The sequence below is a fragment of the Schistocerca serialis genome, chromosome 1, assembly GCF_023864345.2.
Source record: "Schistocerca serialis cubense isolate TAMUIC-IGC-003099 chromosome 1, iqSchSeri2.2, whole genome shotgun sequence".
NCBI lineage: Eukaryota > Metazoa > Arthropoda > Insecta > Orthoptera > Acrididae > Schistocerca > Schistocerca serialis.
In genome coordinates this window covers 206,587,979-206,601,293 of record NC_064638.1, presented here as the reverse complement: position 1 = coordinate 206,601,293, position 13,315 = coordinate 206,587,979, and the positions used below count along the sequence as shown (strand labels likewise).

The 13,315-nt window shown below is 40.0% G+C and overlaps 1 protein-coding gene across 1 annotated transcript in view; it reads right to left on the bottom strand.

Moving 5' to 3' along the window:
• The window catches only part of LOC126465823 (odorant receptor 43a-like), a 98,808-nt gene that overhangs the window by 57,407 nt on the left and 28,086 nt on the right, over positions 1-13,315 (bottom strand). The window contains exon 3 of the mRNA XM_050096337.1: positions 11,429-11,578. Within this exon, the coding sequence (XP_049952294.1) occupies positions 11,429-11,578 (150 nt within the window). The remainder of the gene's footprint in view (positions 1-11,428; positions 11,579-13,315) is intronic.

Below are 13,315 nucleotides of genomic sequence, written 5' to 3'. Positions count from 1 at the left end.
GTTTTATTGTGCCATAAAGCAGGCAGCCTCCGAATGTCCGGTCATGAACAATATGACAACAGTAGTATAACAGGACCAGTTCTGACACGATCTGCATTGTTTCCAGATTTCTAATGATAGCATTAATGATGTCAGCGATAATGTCATGGACTGTTGCTGTATATCACTCTCTCCCATTTGACATAGCTCAATTTCCCTACTTATAAAACGGGAGGAAATCCAAAAATTAAAAGCTTCACATGAAATTCAGAAATAAACCAGTTGTGCAATTAGTTTTCTCTCAGACCTAAGATGTCACTGTGGACGTAGGGCTGTTGTCCTAAGTATAAATTGTCAGGTAATTCAACAATCCAACAGGGGGCATTGTGAAATTGTTGGAAGTAGGTCACTTGAGCTAAGTGTAATTGTAAATGTAGAATCCAATAGGGCCACTCAGTTTTCCCCTGATGTCACTCATGTGTTTGCCTGCAGGTCCAAGACCATTGGTACACTTTCATCATCAACCTCCTCTTCAAAATATGGGCACTTGCTGCTGCCACTGCCAATGTTGATGTCTGCCCTCTTCATTATAACAATGATGCTGAGACCGGTACAAAAGTCACAGGCGAATCTGGAAGCAGACGGAAGTTATATTGCATTTACTGGGTCCTTTTACATAGACAAGGCCAGTGACCCAATGGTGCAGATAGATTTCAGCCAGTATTGTTTGAGCTTCCACTAGGAGTGGATGCATATGGCGGTGGTTCTAGGGGTAGAGGGCTAGGGGCGCACCGTGAAATAAGAGGCTATGAGTGACAGTTTTAAAATCTTTATAAGCCAATTAAAATGTACTTTCAAATTTATACAGTGCATATACAAAACAATTCTTCCTCTTCAGCCTAAGGTGCTGCAGTGACTGACATCCATATTTTTCTAGATTCTTATAAATACCAAGTCTCCATAAAGATTTCTCATTACGTTTCACGTTAATAATCGAGTGTGCATGACCGAAATTCGGAAGTGATATCACCATATCATTAAAAATTTTTCTGTCTTCATCCCAGTTGATGCCACGATAATATCAACTCAACCATAAGCACTTTTACAAGTTTTCAGGCTCTTGATGTATTTGAAAGGTTTATTTGAAGGAACAGTTGTAGAAAATGTAGTGGTAACTCGTTCCTCGTTCGTGAAGGCAATAAATGAGGCTCCTTTAAGTACGAAACGTTCATGTTCAGCCAGAAAACCTTGGATATCGATTATAGTTCTACCAGTTTAAGATGCCATCGTGGAATTTAAGTATAATAAACAGTCGAGATCGCAAAAATATTGGTCTATTAACCGGTTTCGCCTTATGTACAAGCCATCTTCAGAATTTTCGGACCCCTGAGGCTAGTGCTGGGCGCTCCTCCGATTCCTCGTGATACCACGATCGTAAATTGAGGAGCCGCCACCACCAGTCATAGGGGACTGAAAATTCTGAAGATGGCTTGTACATAAGGCGGAGCAGGTTAATAAACAAATGTTATTGCGGTAGCGACTGTTCATTTTAACTTAAATATAGCATCAGGTCACTGCTTCCCATAGAAATGTTGTCAAAATTTATCACCATCGTGAAATGGTTTAGTTGTTACGCTGCACTTATTAATTTAATACGTGTTAAGTGGGTTGTAGCTGATCGGATCATGTAGAATCAATGCGAATGTTGCTGTGTTTCTTGCGAAGTTTTCATAGGCTTCAAATTCAGTTATAACGTCAAAGGGACTGCTCCTCACGGATTCGTTCTGCTTGGAGCAATCTTTAACGACAGTTAGAGCTAATTTAAATTCCTTTGGATTGAGCAGGCATCCCTTGTTCTCTTCATTATCGTAGTATGCCAGACAAAACGTAGCACACATATCGAAAAGCAGAATGTATACATTATTCGACTTATCTTGCTGTAAGTCGTCATATGGGTAAATTAAGAAGTTCGGTACACTTTTCCTTCTGCTAATTTATGATCGTCAAATTCACTAAAATCATCTTTGACATTCACTTTCCTATTGGTTTCAAATGTAAGGTTGATAAATCGAGACATTTCTAATTGACGTGATATTTCAATAATCCATAATTCTCTCATGATCTCAGTTTTAAAGACAGCTGAATGCTGGATCCAAGTATCCTTAAAAGTTTCAAGCTTTTTCTTTCGTAGCAAAGACACAAGGAATTTTCCAAATTAATTTCTCAAGCACTGTCCTGTTTTCTTCTTCATTAGTATCTTGCATGAATGCATTACTATCTGCTTCACTCTGAACTAATATAAATTCCTGTTTAACATTAACTTGAATTCTTCTCATATCCTCAAAGTGACCCATAACAATCTTGAGAGGTACTCAAGTAACAAATCGCTTCTACTTGTCTACTGATGACGTTTTCTCCATCAATACTCCTGCATTTTCTGAGCCGTTTAAGTCCGATGTTGACTCTGAAATGTATATTTTTAATGTTGAGGTGATACCCACTTCTTAGTGTGGTCAATTTCAGCACCATTCAGTTTGTTTCTTATTTACTGAAACAGGAAAATTATGGCATTATGTGTAAGATGCCATACTGCTGTGGGATTCACATCCTTTTTCCTAAATTCCTGAAGTTCTATAGGTATCTTATCATGAATACCTCTGCTAATATGCTTGCTATCACGCATGTTACGTTACTGTACTATTTGAGGTTTGCACACTTGGTTATATTACTGAGCACCAGCATCCTTCCAGGTGTTATGCATTGAGAGAAAACCAAGTCATCTGACAAGAGCCTTTTCCCCCCATCGCCTCATGACACATTCTGTGAGGAAGATATCTGTTTCACTGTTTCTCTGTCATTCTTTTCTGTAAAATCTGCCACCGATTTCACTATTGCTCTTATCCTTTAATATTTAAGTTACGAATTTCACTATCTGAACTTTGGAAACTGTAAATGTCTCCATTGATAGTTTGAGAGATACGAATTCTCAAATGCTGTTTTGCACTGTGAATTACTTACAAAATCACTTACATTGATTTTCTGTTTGCATGGACCTACCATTTTAAAACGATTGTACATAGTATTTAGAAATTTATTATTGCGTGCATCAACTGGCCTAATTTTCACTATCCTGTGGACAGACCAGCTACGCATGTCAATGACTTGTAGGAAGATAGCAGCACATTCATAAGAATCGCGGAAGTTAAAACACATCCATATTCACACTTTCGTTGCGTGTTCAACCTCTGCAATACATGCTTTCATCTCTGAGAATGTCAAGTGGAGGTATATTCCACATCATTCCATTATCACCTTGAAATTACTGCTGTAGAACTCGCCACTGTGATCTTTTTGAAGACAGCTGTGATGTGGTTGGTTCTTGTCTGCAGCAATTGTTCAAGTACCTGTGCTGCTACCTTGCCCAAGTAAGGCCCAGGCAGATTTCCATTACGATATGTTACTGTATACTAAGCAGATTCTGGAACAGTATACTGTTTTTATGATGTGTGGCGTTATAATGACACTGATGTTCCCACAGACTAATTACACATGAGTTAGAGATGGACAACTAATAACTGTGAAACATGAAGCCTTCTCAGTGGAATGCAGCACCTCTGGTCTCTGTTTAGACAAATCATTGTCACCATAGTCATCGTTTCGGTAGGATCTCTTATTTTGTTTTGCCAGAAAAAATTATATGTGTAATTATACAGACATGAATTATGGAGAATTTTCACAAGAATCTTGAAGAAATGCTACTGAAACCAACCTTTTACTAAAAGAAGTTTGTGGAGAATACTATTTATCATATATGCGAGTTTTTGAGTGGTTAAAGCGTTTCCAAGATGGCCGAGAAGAAGCTGAAGATGACTCATGCCTGGGACACCCTCCAGCATCAAAGACGTACGATAATACCGAAAAAATAGGTAATATGATTTGGTCTGACCGTCGGTTCAGTATTCGAGCTATGATAAACGTAAAAACGACCCAAATTCTGGAAGAACATGTCATGGCTTCTGCATCAAGACAACATACTAGATCATACAGCATTGTCTGTTATGAGATTTCTAGTGAAGTACAGCATCCCAGTGCTAGACCACACAAACTATTTGCCTCATCTAACGCCAAATGATTTTCATCTATCCTGCAAGGTCAAATCTGAGTTAATAGGAATATCATTTCAGCCCACCGAAGCAGTGGAAGAAAAACTGGCACATACCATCTAGGAGCTCAAAGCAGAACAACTGAAACAATATTTCCATCACTCTAAAATTTACATGGAATGTTGTAGGGACAGGGGAGCGGAGTATATTGAGAGTGACAAGAACTAAATGTGTATGTTATTTAAATAAAATGTTTTACACCAATAGTCACATTATTTTATAGCCACATCTCATGTACATTCCTCTTTGCCTTTTTTACAGTTACAACAACCCTTACAGTTAGCCGGCCAGAATGGCCGAGCGGTTCTAGGGGCTACAGTCTGGAACCGTGCGACTGCTACGGTCGTAGGTTCGAATCCTGTCTCGGGTATGGATGTGTGTGATGTCCGTAGGTTAGTTAGGTTTAAGTAGTTCTAAGTTCTAGGGGACTGATGACCACAGCAGTTAAGTCCCATAGTGCTCAGAGCCATTTTAACCTTATAGTTAACTCACTGATTATCCTAAAAATAGTCTAAGGATAAGTATTAATTTCTTGATTCTTTTTCTGAATGCTTCAAGCCTAGTAGCAAGACTTAATACTATCGTTGAGCAGCTGAATTTTTGTGTCCACATAGAGAGAAATGTTCTGGTCGCCCCTCAGATTGATTTTGGGTGGATGTTCATGCAAACTTATCCATACTGTTAAGTGTAATGATGTAATTGCTTTGTTGTCGTGCTATATACCGACACCCCATTATCTTTTAATAGCCTCCTGGAAGTTTGGGCAGTATCAACCATTATTTAACTGCCTCATCATATCGATAACTAAAAATCTGTACTATGGATGATTCCAGCAGTTTCTTCCAAAAAAAGGTTGTAAATTCATCAAATGTCATGTTGTTCCTTTATGTTCCTTGTATGTGTTTAGAGTTCATAATAATCTGTTTGAGGGCAATAATAAGGTCCACATTCTCTCTTACAGTTTGCTTTGGGATCCTAGAATGTATCTGACTTGGATAAAGGATGTCAGCATTTCTATGATGGCCAAAGCAAAGGTATACTGTATTATATTTTACTCAATCAAGTGGTAGGACACCGTCACTTTGGGTGAAAGTGTTTGTATAACACCATTAACACGTGGAAGTATTTCCTCAAATAGCTGGTATTTGGGCTGAAATAGTATTTTTGAAAATACATATACGTTCTCAAAGTGAATATCGTCTGGATACATTACCAGGGACATAAAACATTCGTCTTCCCAAAGTCATATGAACCAAGGATTATCAATCTAATATTGTACAGCAGTAATTATGCATTCTTCTTCTGTTTTTACAAAGTATTCTCAGACCAATCAGTTAGATCAAGGTTCTTATGAAAATGAAGTTTCGTTCATCTACTCATGTTGAATATTATGTGAGTACACTAGCGAACAGAGTATTTTATAGAAAAAAAGAGGAACATCAATATCATGCACACACTTCATTGATCTTTTACATAAAGTTGGATGTATATACACATCTAAATAAGAACCCAGTTGTATGGCTACATCAAGTCACACATACGCCTGCGTATTGGTGGGCAATCGGCATCGAAATATTAAGCTACATCTTCCTCCATAGGATTCAGAGTTTGCTGCAACAGTAAGCTGGTCCAAAGCGTTTCGTAGAATCTATAAACGTAATGCTTCCAGCTCAATCTCTTGTCAACTCTGTGCTGTACAACGTAATTGCTATACATAAAATTCCGTTCCTTTGTATAAGTCGATTCCATTTCGTTAAAATGTTTGACTGCTCTTGGGAAGCTGCTAGAACCCATATACGCAAGAATACTGACGATACTTACAGGATGGCGATTGTTTAGGTGAAGCCTGACGTTTCATGTTAACTCGCCAAACGTGCACCAATAACTGAAAGTGTTCAGTAACTGAAGCTGTTCAGTATATACAGATCGTCCCAGAAGGAATGATCATTTCAGGGATATGACAGGGATGATCGTTCAAAGCAAAAAAGGGCTTCTTTAGTAAAAGAGATGTGTTTGACAGTAGCGAAGATGACTACTGTTCTTGATGTACTGGACTTTTTACTTGTTTTCGTCCGTAGTACACCTGTCAAAATATGAAAAGCGAACAGCTTGCAGTAGAAGATATCTGTTTAACAGTATCAAAGATCAAAAAGTGCTCATAGCTCTTGAGGTAAGTATTCTAGATTCCCTGCTTGAATAGACGGTTTGATTTAAATGATCATTCCTGTCGTATTCCAGAATGTTGGTCACTCCTCCTGGGACCCCCTGTATACATTATTTTCGCAATTTCATGAAAAAAGGGTGTGTGGTGGATTTATTGCAGTTATATTTGGTGGGGTGAGGGGGGGGGGGGGAACTTCTGTTGCAAGCTTTTCTAAGTTAGGAGATCTATTATTTGAATTTATATGGAATGGAAACACTACCAAAACTCTATCTGCTCCCTACTACAGTTATGAGTAAGCCAACTATACTGCACCGGCCACACATCTTTACTCAATTTTTAGGCTGATGAAGGACTAATAGGGTGGATATTAATGTATGATTATCATGTTCAAGCTTCTATATTCACTGATTGAGTTCTACCAGATTAGAATCGATGTATTCCTTGATTGATACGAAGGTTCATTTATTATCATTTGGTGAACTGTCTTGCACTGGTTTATCCATTATGTGGAATAACTTGAATGTATTCCATGAGATTCCTTACAAGTGAATTTGTGTGCGTTTGCTATAAATACCCCTGAATTTACCCGAGAACTGAGAGCCTTCTGCCTTACATAAAATAAGTTATCTGCTTACTGATTACTACTAGCTAACTAGCACATGTTAGTGAATCACATGTCTCAGTGGTTTTCCATATTGTGGAATAACAGGTCCGCTATATATAGTGTAAAATAGGTCCACATACCCTGGAAAATACCCAGCAGGTTTAGACAAACATCCTTCCTCTCGATTGTGAATAGTAGTCCCTCTATTAGTATTTTCAGGTAGAGGAAAAGTGGGTTAGCTCATCATAGACAACAGGCAGGCACTGAAATGTCAAAGATTCTAGCTTCCTGAAAACCTGTGTGCCCTGGCTGGCATGGTGCTTTGTGTTCACAACAGGCTGGGTAAGGGAGCCAGGAAGAACCTAATGTTGGAAGCTTTTCTAGGTTAGCAGATCTGCTATTTGAATTTTTATGAAACGGACATGCTACCATAAATTTAGATGGAACCAACAACAGTTATGAGTAAGCCAACTAATCTACATTGACCACACATTTTTATTCATTTTTTTATGTTGATGAAAGTCTAACAATATGGCTATTAGTGTTGTTTATCATCTTCAAGTTTCCTTATTTACTGAAATTCGGCGAGTGCACCAATGCTAACGCAAACCGCTGCATCCGGAGTAATGTTACACAATGGCTGTCACTGTACTATAGTGAGTTCAACTACTACTTAGTATGACTCTCTCTACCAATGCGGACCCGCTTTTCTGCACAGTATGATGGAGCAGTTAGTAACCCATAGCTCTCCAGTGTGCTTGCAGCTGCTCTGTGGCGTGGCATGGACTTAAGGCCTGACCAGACAGAATGAAGACTGGTGGTGCTGCTCTGGCTGCGGTGCATTGCCAGAGAGTACAGTGGCAAGGGATGGCACACAGGCAAAAACAGCAGGGTGCAGTGACTGCTCTTGGTGCATCAGCTGCCGCACTGTGGAAAAGGTTGAAATCTTATCAGTAGCTTGGATGTGTGGTATGATATGACAGAGCTACCTCCCACCACTGCCTCCACACAGCAGTCAAATAGGGTGACAGATGTGCACAGGCGCTGTGGCCAGCAACAGATTTATACTCTGAGGCAACTCGGTGCCAACTACTGCAACAGACTGATGGCTGCCATACACGTCTGCTCTCTGTCTGACCGCCACGATAGAATAAAGAGTATTTCAGTGACACGGCCCACCTTTCCAGGCTGTATTCTGTCTGGCCAGGCCTTTGCTCTGCTACCCCAGACGAAACATGGATGGGGATGGCAAGGTTAGTGGTGGCATAGGAGCATCGGTGGTCCAGAAAGTGGTCCTTTTCCAGTGAAATGTTTCTTAAAATAAGGATATAAACATTCCTATCCTTTCCCGGCAGAGCAAAAGTGGACAGACCCAAATTTAGGGTGACATCAGAGTGGAATAGGACTTAGGATAAGTAGTATATGTGACGTCATGAGGGCGGTTGGGGAACCCACTGGTCTTCTTAAATTCTACTATTAGCCTGACTGCTATAAACAGTCTTCCATGTCTGAGTGGGGAAACACGTCATTCAATGTGGGTCAGCAGACAAATCAAGACTGGTTAATATCTGTAGGGTGAAAAACATGTTTATATGTTCAACATGCTTAGACCAGCAGGAGAAAAACATCTTTTATCTAACAGGCAGTCTTTGTTCTTCAGGGGAAGCAAACATCTTCATCTAAATGAGTGAAGACACGGGAAAACCAAGTGGCCATCTTATATTCTTTACTTAGTACAAGTGACTGACTTTCAGTTACAAACAATGCACAATCTTGCAGTTTGAATTTCCTGACGATTGACACAACAGCTGTACTTTCACAATAAAGTGATGGGGAAACCATCTAGCTAAGTTCTGATATTTTAAAACTTGCTGTCATATTTTGAATTTCCAATAACTTTTTTATTTTCTCCCAATCAGATACGTGGCAACAGCTCAGAGTGTGCCAGAACTGGTACTGTTATTCCACTGACAGTAGAGTTTAACATTCTTTCCAGATACTGGTAAGTAGTCATCTTCTCTTCAACGGCTCTGAATTTGGTTCCGTTATTATATTCAGTAACTCTCCCTACCATCATTCCCAAAGTTGTGGAGGTATGTGTCTCAGAAGTTGTTTCTTCCTCTAATCCTTCACCAGGTTGTCTACAAACACTACAGCCAGAGTCAGAGCCAGTCGAACAATTCTGTGATTTACTTGGGATGTAGTAGTTCTGGAAGAAACTAGTCTTCTTGTCATACTGTTGTCCTCAGCTCATATGGTCACCATTCGTTCTCGATTGATAGCAGTTCACCGAACTATTTTTGAGATCTGTCGGTATGATGCTTTCATGTTTTTCACACCAATGATTCGATCTCAAATGGCGATAAGCTGGACGCATACATTCTCTGGAGATACAGTGTTGTGATCTCCAACTGAAAAACTTCAGTATCGTTACACGGAATACTGAAAGTAATATCACATCAGGATAAAGACTTAATCAACCTATCTCATATGGATGGAAATATAGGAATGTCAGGTGGCAGACTACGTTCAATGTGTTTATGGTGTAACACTTCCCATTTGCGTCACTATAAAGGTTCCTCAGAGCCATTTCTAGCATATGCATCACAGGTGCACAATTTTGCCACTAAATAAGATGCTTCAGAAAGTGAATGACAAATGTTTGCTGTGTGAATGAGTCCCATAATTCAGTACATATAATAGATCAAATTTTACTTAAGTTTATGCAGTATAATATTTCATCATTCACGTTTGACATTCGAAGGGAATTACCCTATACACCGTTTACGTTTTTTTCCCCTTCCACATGGTGACGAGATCTCATTTAGTGCTATACTTCCCTTCCATCCGTAGGAGAGAGAGCGTACTCGATCACTTACTTACGTCTGGTAAGTGTTCGGCTTCTTGACTCACCAGCCATTGTGAGAGGGGAATAGCAGCGATCACCTTGTCTACTATTTAAATGTAGTTAAACGTAGTGTGGAACGTGTAGAATGTAATGCAGTGTGTGACATTACTAGCTCTGGAAGCCATAATATTCAATCCCAAGAAAGAATGGTTTACCTGAGATTTGATGTAAGAAGCAGAGTGACATGAAGATAAATTTCATTTATAAATATTTCTTCAAAATATAATTCACATTTAATTGACAATAATTGGCGGTGTCCTCTCATTTCATATTTCATTCTTATACCCTGTTTTCATAACATTAGGATTTCGATATATCAACAATTTGTAGCGACCGAAATGTTTTGGGATGACTAGTTCAGTTGTTAAGGAGAGAATAAACGTGAGATTGTAAGAGAGAGGCCACGCGATTAAGATCTTCGTCAAAATCTTAAGTAGCACGTCATTTTGGAAAATATATCGACTACTTCGCACCAGAACACCTGTGGAAAGCGGTTCAAGGACAGTGAAACCACGAGAGGGTGACAAGTAGTTAGACGTCCATTCCGCCTCACAGAACGTGTAGGTTGCAGGCTTGTCCGCTCTGCAAAGTAGGATAGGCGGAGTGACAGATCTGACGACAAAGAACAATGCCAGTGCAGACAAAAATGTTTCTGAACAAACTTTTCACTGCACATCCTTCAACCACAGACGACCAGGTCGAGTCACCAGGTTGAGCAGCGACATTGACAACTGCGACAGCAGTGGCCATGGGGTCACTGAAATTTGTCGTCTGGTCCGACGAATCACGTTTCTGTTGCCACGGGGTTAATGGTCCTGTCCGAATACGTCATTGCAGGCAATGACTACTCGAAACAAACACCGCACTCACACAGGCTCATGGGGATAGTGTTATGCTAGGGAGGACATTCAGCTGGTTTTCCGTGCGCCCTGTGGTAGTCATGGAAGATAATATGACACTTGCAATCATTGCTGCGGACCACCTGTATCCGTTCGTGCCTCGTATCTTCCCCTATAGCGATGGTATCTTCCAGCAGGATAACTCTACCTGCCAGAAAGCTACAGAGATATCAAGAACATAAGAGTGAACACACTTTCGTGTCTTGGCTACTAAAGTCGCCCGATCTGAACCCAATGGAACGCGTGCGGGACGCTGTTGGATGCCATGCCCTTGTGCCACATATCTCTGGGATACAACGAAGGATGTTTTGAATCCTTTTCATGCGGAAACTCTGTTGCATTGAGTTCTAGAGACGGAAAAACACACTATAGAAAGGATGGTCCGCCTAAAAATTTTAAAGATTGTTCAAAGATATTTTTCGAACATCTTAGTATAAGAAATCCTTGGTCTCCCATGGCTCACTACAGACGAAAGTGTGTTACTGCAGTTACCTGTGTTTCTGTGAAAACTCCTATGCAATCGTGATAAAGCCTGTGATGCGCACTTACAAGAAAAGTATTCGTAATACGGTGTCATTACCCGACACAACATCCAACATCTCATGTGCAGTCACGTGATTGTATCTCCCACATCTGAATTTCATCTTTTTACAGTGTTACACACTATGTAAGTAAATTCACTGTTTCACTGCATCAGCTTAAGAACTTAACCTGCATATACAGCAGCACTCGTTCGGCGAGATCCTCGTAACGGCTTCGAATCCTCTTGCTCGCCTCTTCACGACCGTAGAGTCTCCTGGAGTCAGACAGTACCTCCAACATCTGGTGCAACATGCCTCTGTCTGCGATGAAAATTGCGGTCTGAAAGCAGACAGTATCACTCTGTCACTGAGTACCACTCTTTTCCCCATTTTGAGGTTCTAGCAGTCATGGTTTCTATGTAATTACTTGAGATATTTCAAACGTGTCTTTGTAACTAGTAAAAAATATGAATTTGTTTTACCAGATCATGTTCATTTTATTTATTTAAAACATCATCGCTGGCTATATTTTCGTCAATTTCCACTTACTTCTGAAAGTGTCGTCTGCACACACATATTCCAGATATTTCTACGTTTGGCTGGCGTTATTGGGCTAATTCCACTTTGGCTTGCAAAGTGAAAAAATATAACACCTCTAAGAGTTGTTTTTGGTCTTCCTGTAGACATCAGGAAGTGTCATTTAATACGATTAGTCAGCAGGCCGTTCAAAAACATTAGTTGGACAACATTTTTTTTGTTTTACGTCAAGAATTGTGTGTTGCGGCAAGTCAAAGGAAAAGTAGGTCAACAACACAAGTACCCAACGCAGGAATACCTGAGAAATGTGCTTCCGAACCATGTTTTCACATCAAAGCGAAAGTCTGAGGAAACTGCAACAACTGACGATGTTTTATGAATAAAACGTAACACGTCTGATAAAAGAAATACACATATCTTACTACTTAGAAAGACGTATTTGAAATATCAACACTGTTCGTTGTAGAAACAATTTACTGACAAGAAGAAAAAATGAGATTAAACTGAAAAAGGTTATATTCAAAATAGAATCACTCTTTTGTTTTCTGAGTGTTTCAGGCGCGGTTAATAGGAGATATATAATTCCAACTGTTGAGTCGTCAACTCGATCTGACAGTGAAAAATATTTCTACTAGGGTCAGGCTTGATTACCTTCTCTAAAGAAGTAAATGTTGAAGCCAACGTTTTGGCAGACACATAAAAAAATGTTAAAAACGAAGTCTTTTTCTGAGAATTTGGAGTCGTTGCAGCAACTTAGACAAAAACAGGTATGAATACTATCTACATAGCGAAACGCTATCCCCTACAGAAATTATAGATTTGATCTTTTATCGCGTTTATGAGATATTACGTGTGTGTAAGTTACGTTAATTGTTTGCCTCGATAGATGAGTGGTCAGATCCCCATCGAGATGCAAGTCGCTGAAGTGGCATCAACTAAAAGGACTTGCACCAGGCGACCCGTCTACCCGACGGGAGGTCCTAGCCGCATGACATTTCATTTCACTTACGTTAAACACTTTGCAGCCCCTCTTCAGAGAAGGCAATTGCTGAGTAGTTTTGTTTAATCACTGTATTTTGGTCTCTTTCTAAATTTTATTCTGATGACGCAAAAGAGGGAAACCTCGTAGCAACTGACAGCGGCCTTTGCCACTACACAGAGAGTAAGTGGCCGGAGGCTCTGGGGACACAAATACTTGTAGACTTCAAAGATATTACTTGCAATCAACTCCAACAAAGAAATATGAACAGTAGATCCTACATTGTAAGTCAACTTGACAAAACCTTGACTACGAAACAGTTCAAGGGCCCACGGCCGGATGTCAGTGTCCGACAGGCACAATATTTCGGCAAAAGTCGTGCACTCACGTGAACAAAAGCTACGAAACCGAAGATCTCTAGCAGGAGAGAGCAGCAATACGGGAACTAAGAGACGATCTAGATATCGTGGTCTTACGATTCGACGAAGGTAGGTCATCTGTGACCCTTTGTCTCACCAGGATTACGTTGAGAAGATGTGGGGCCTGGTAGAAGATTGTGCA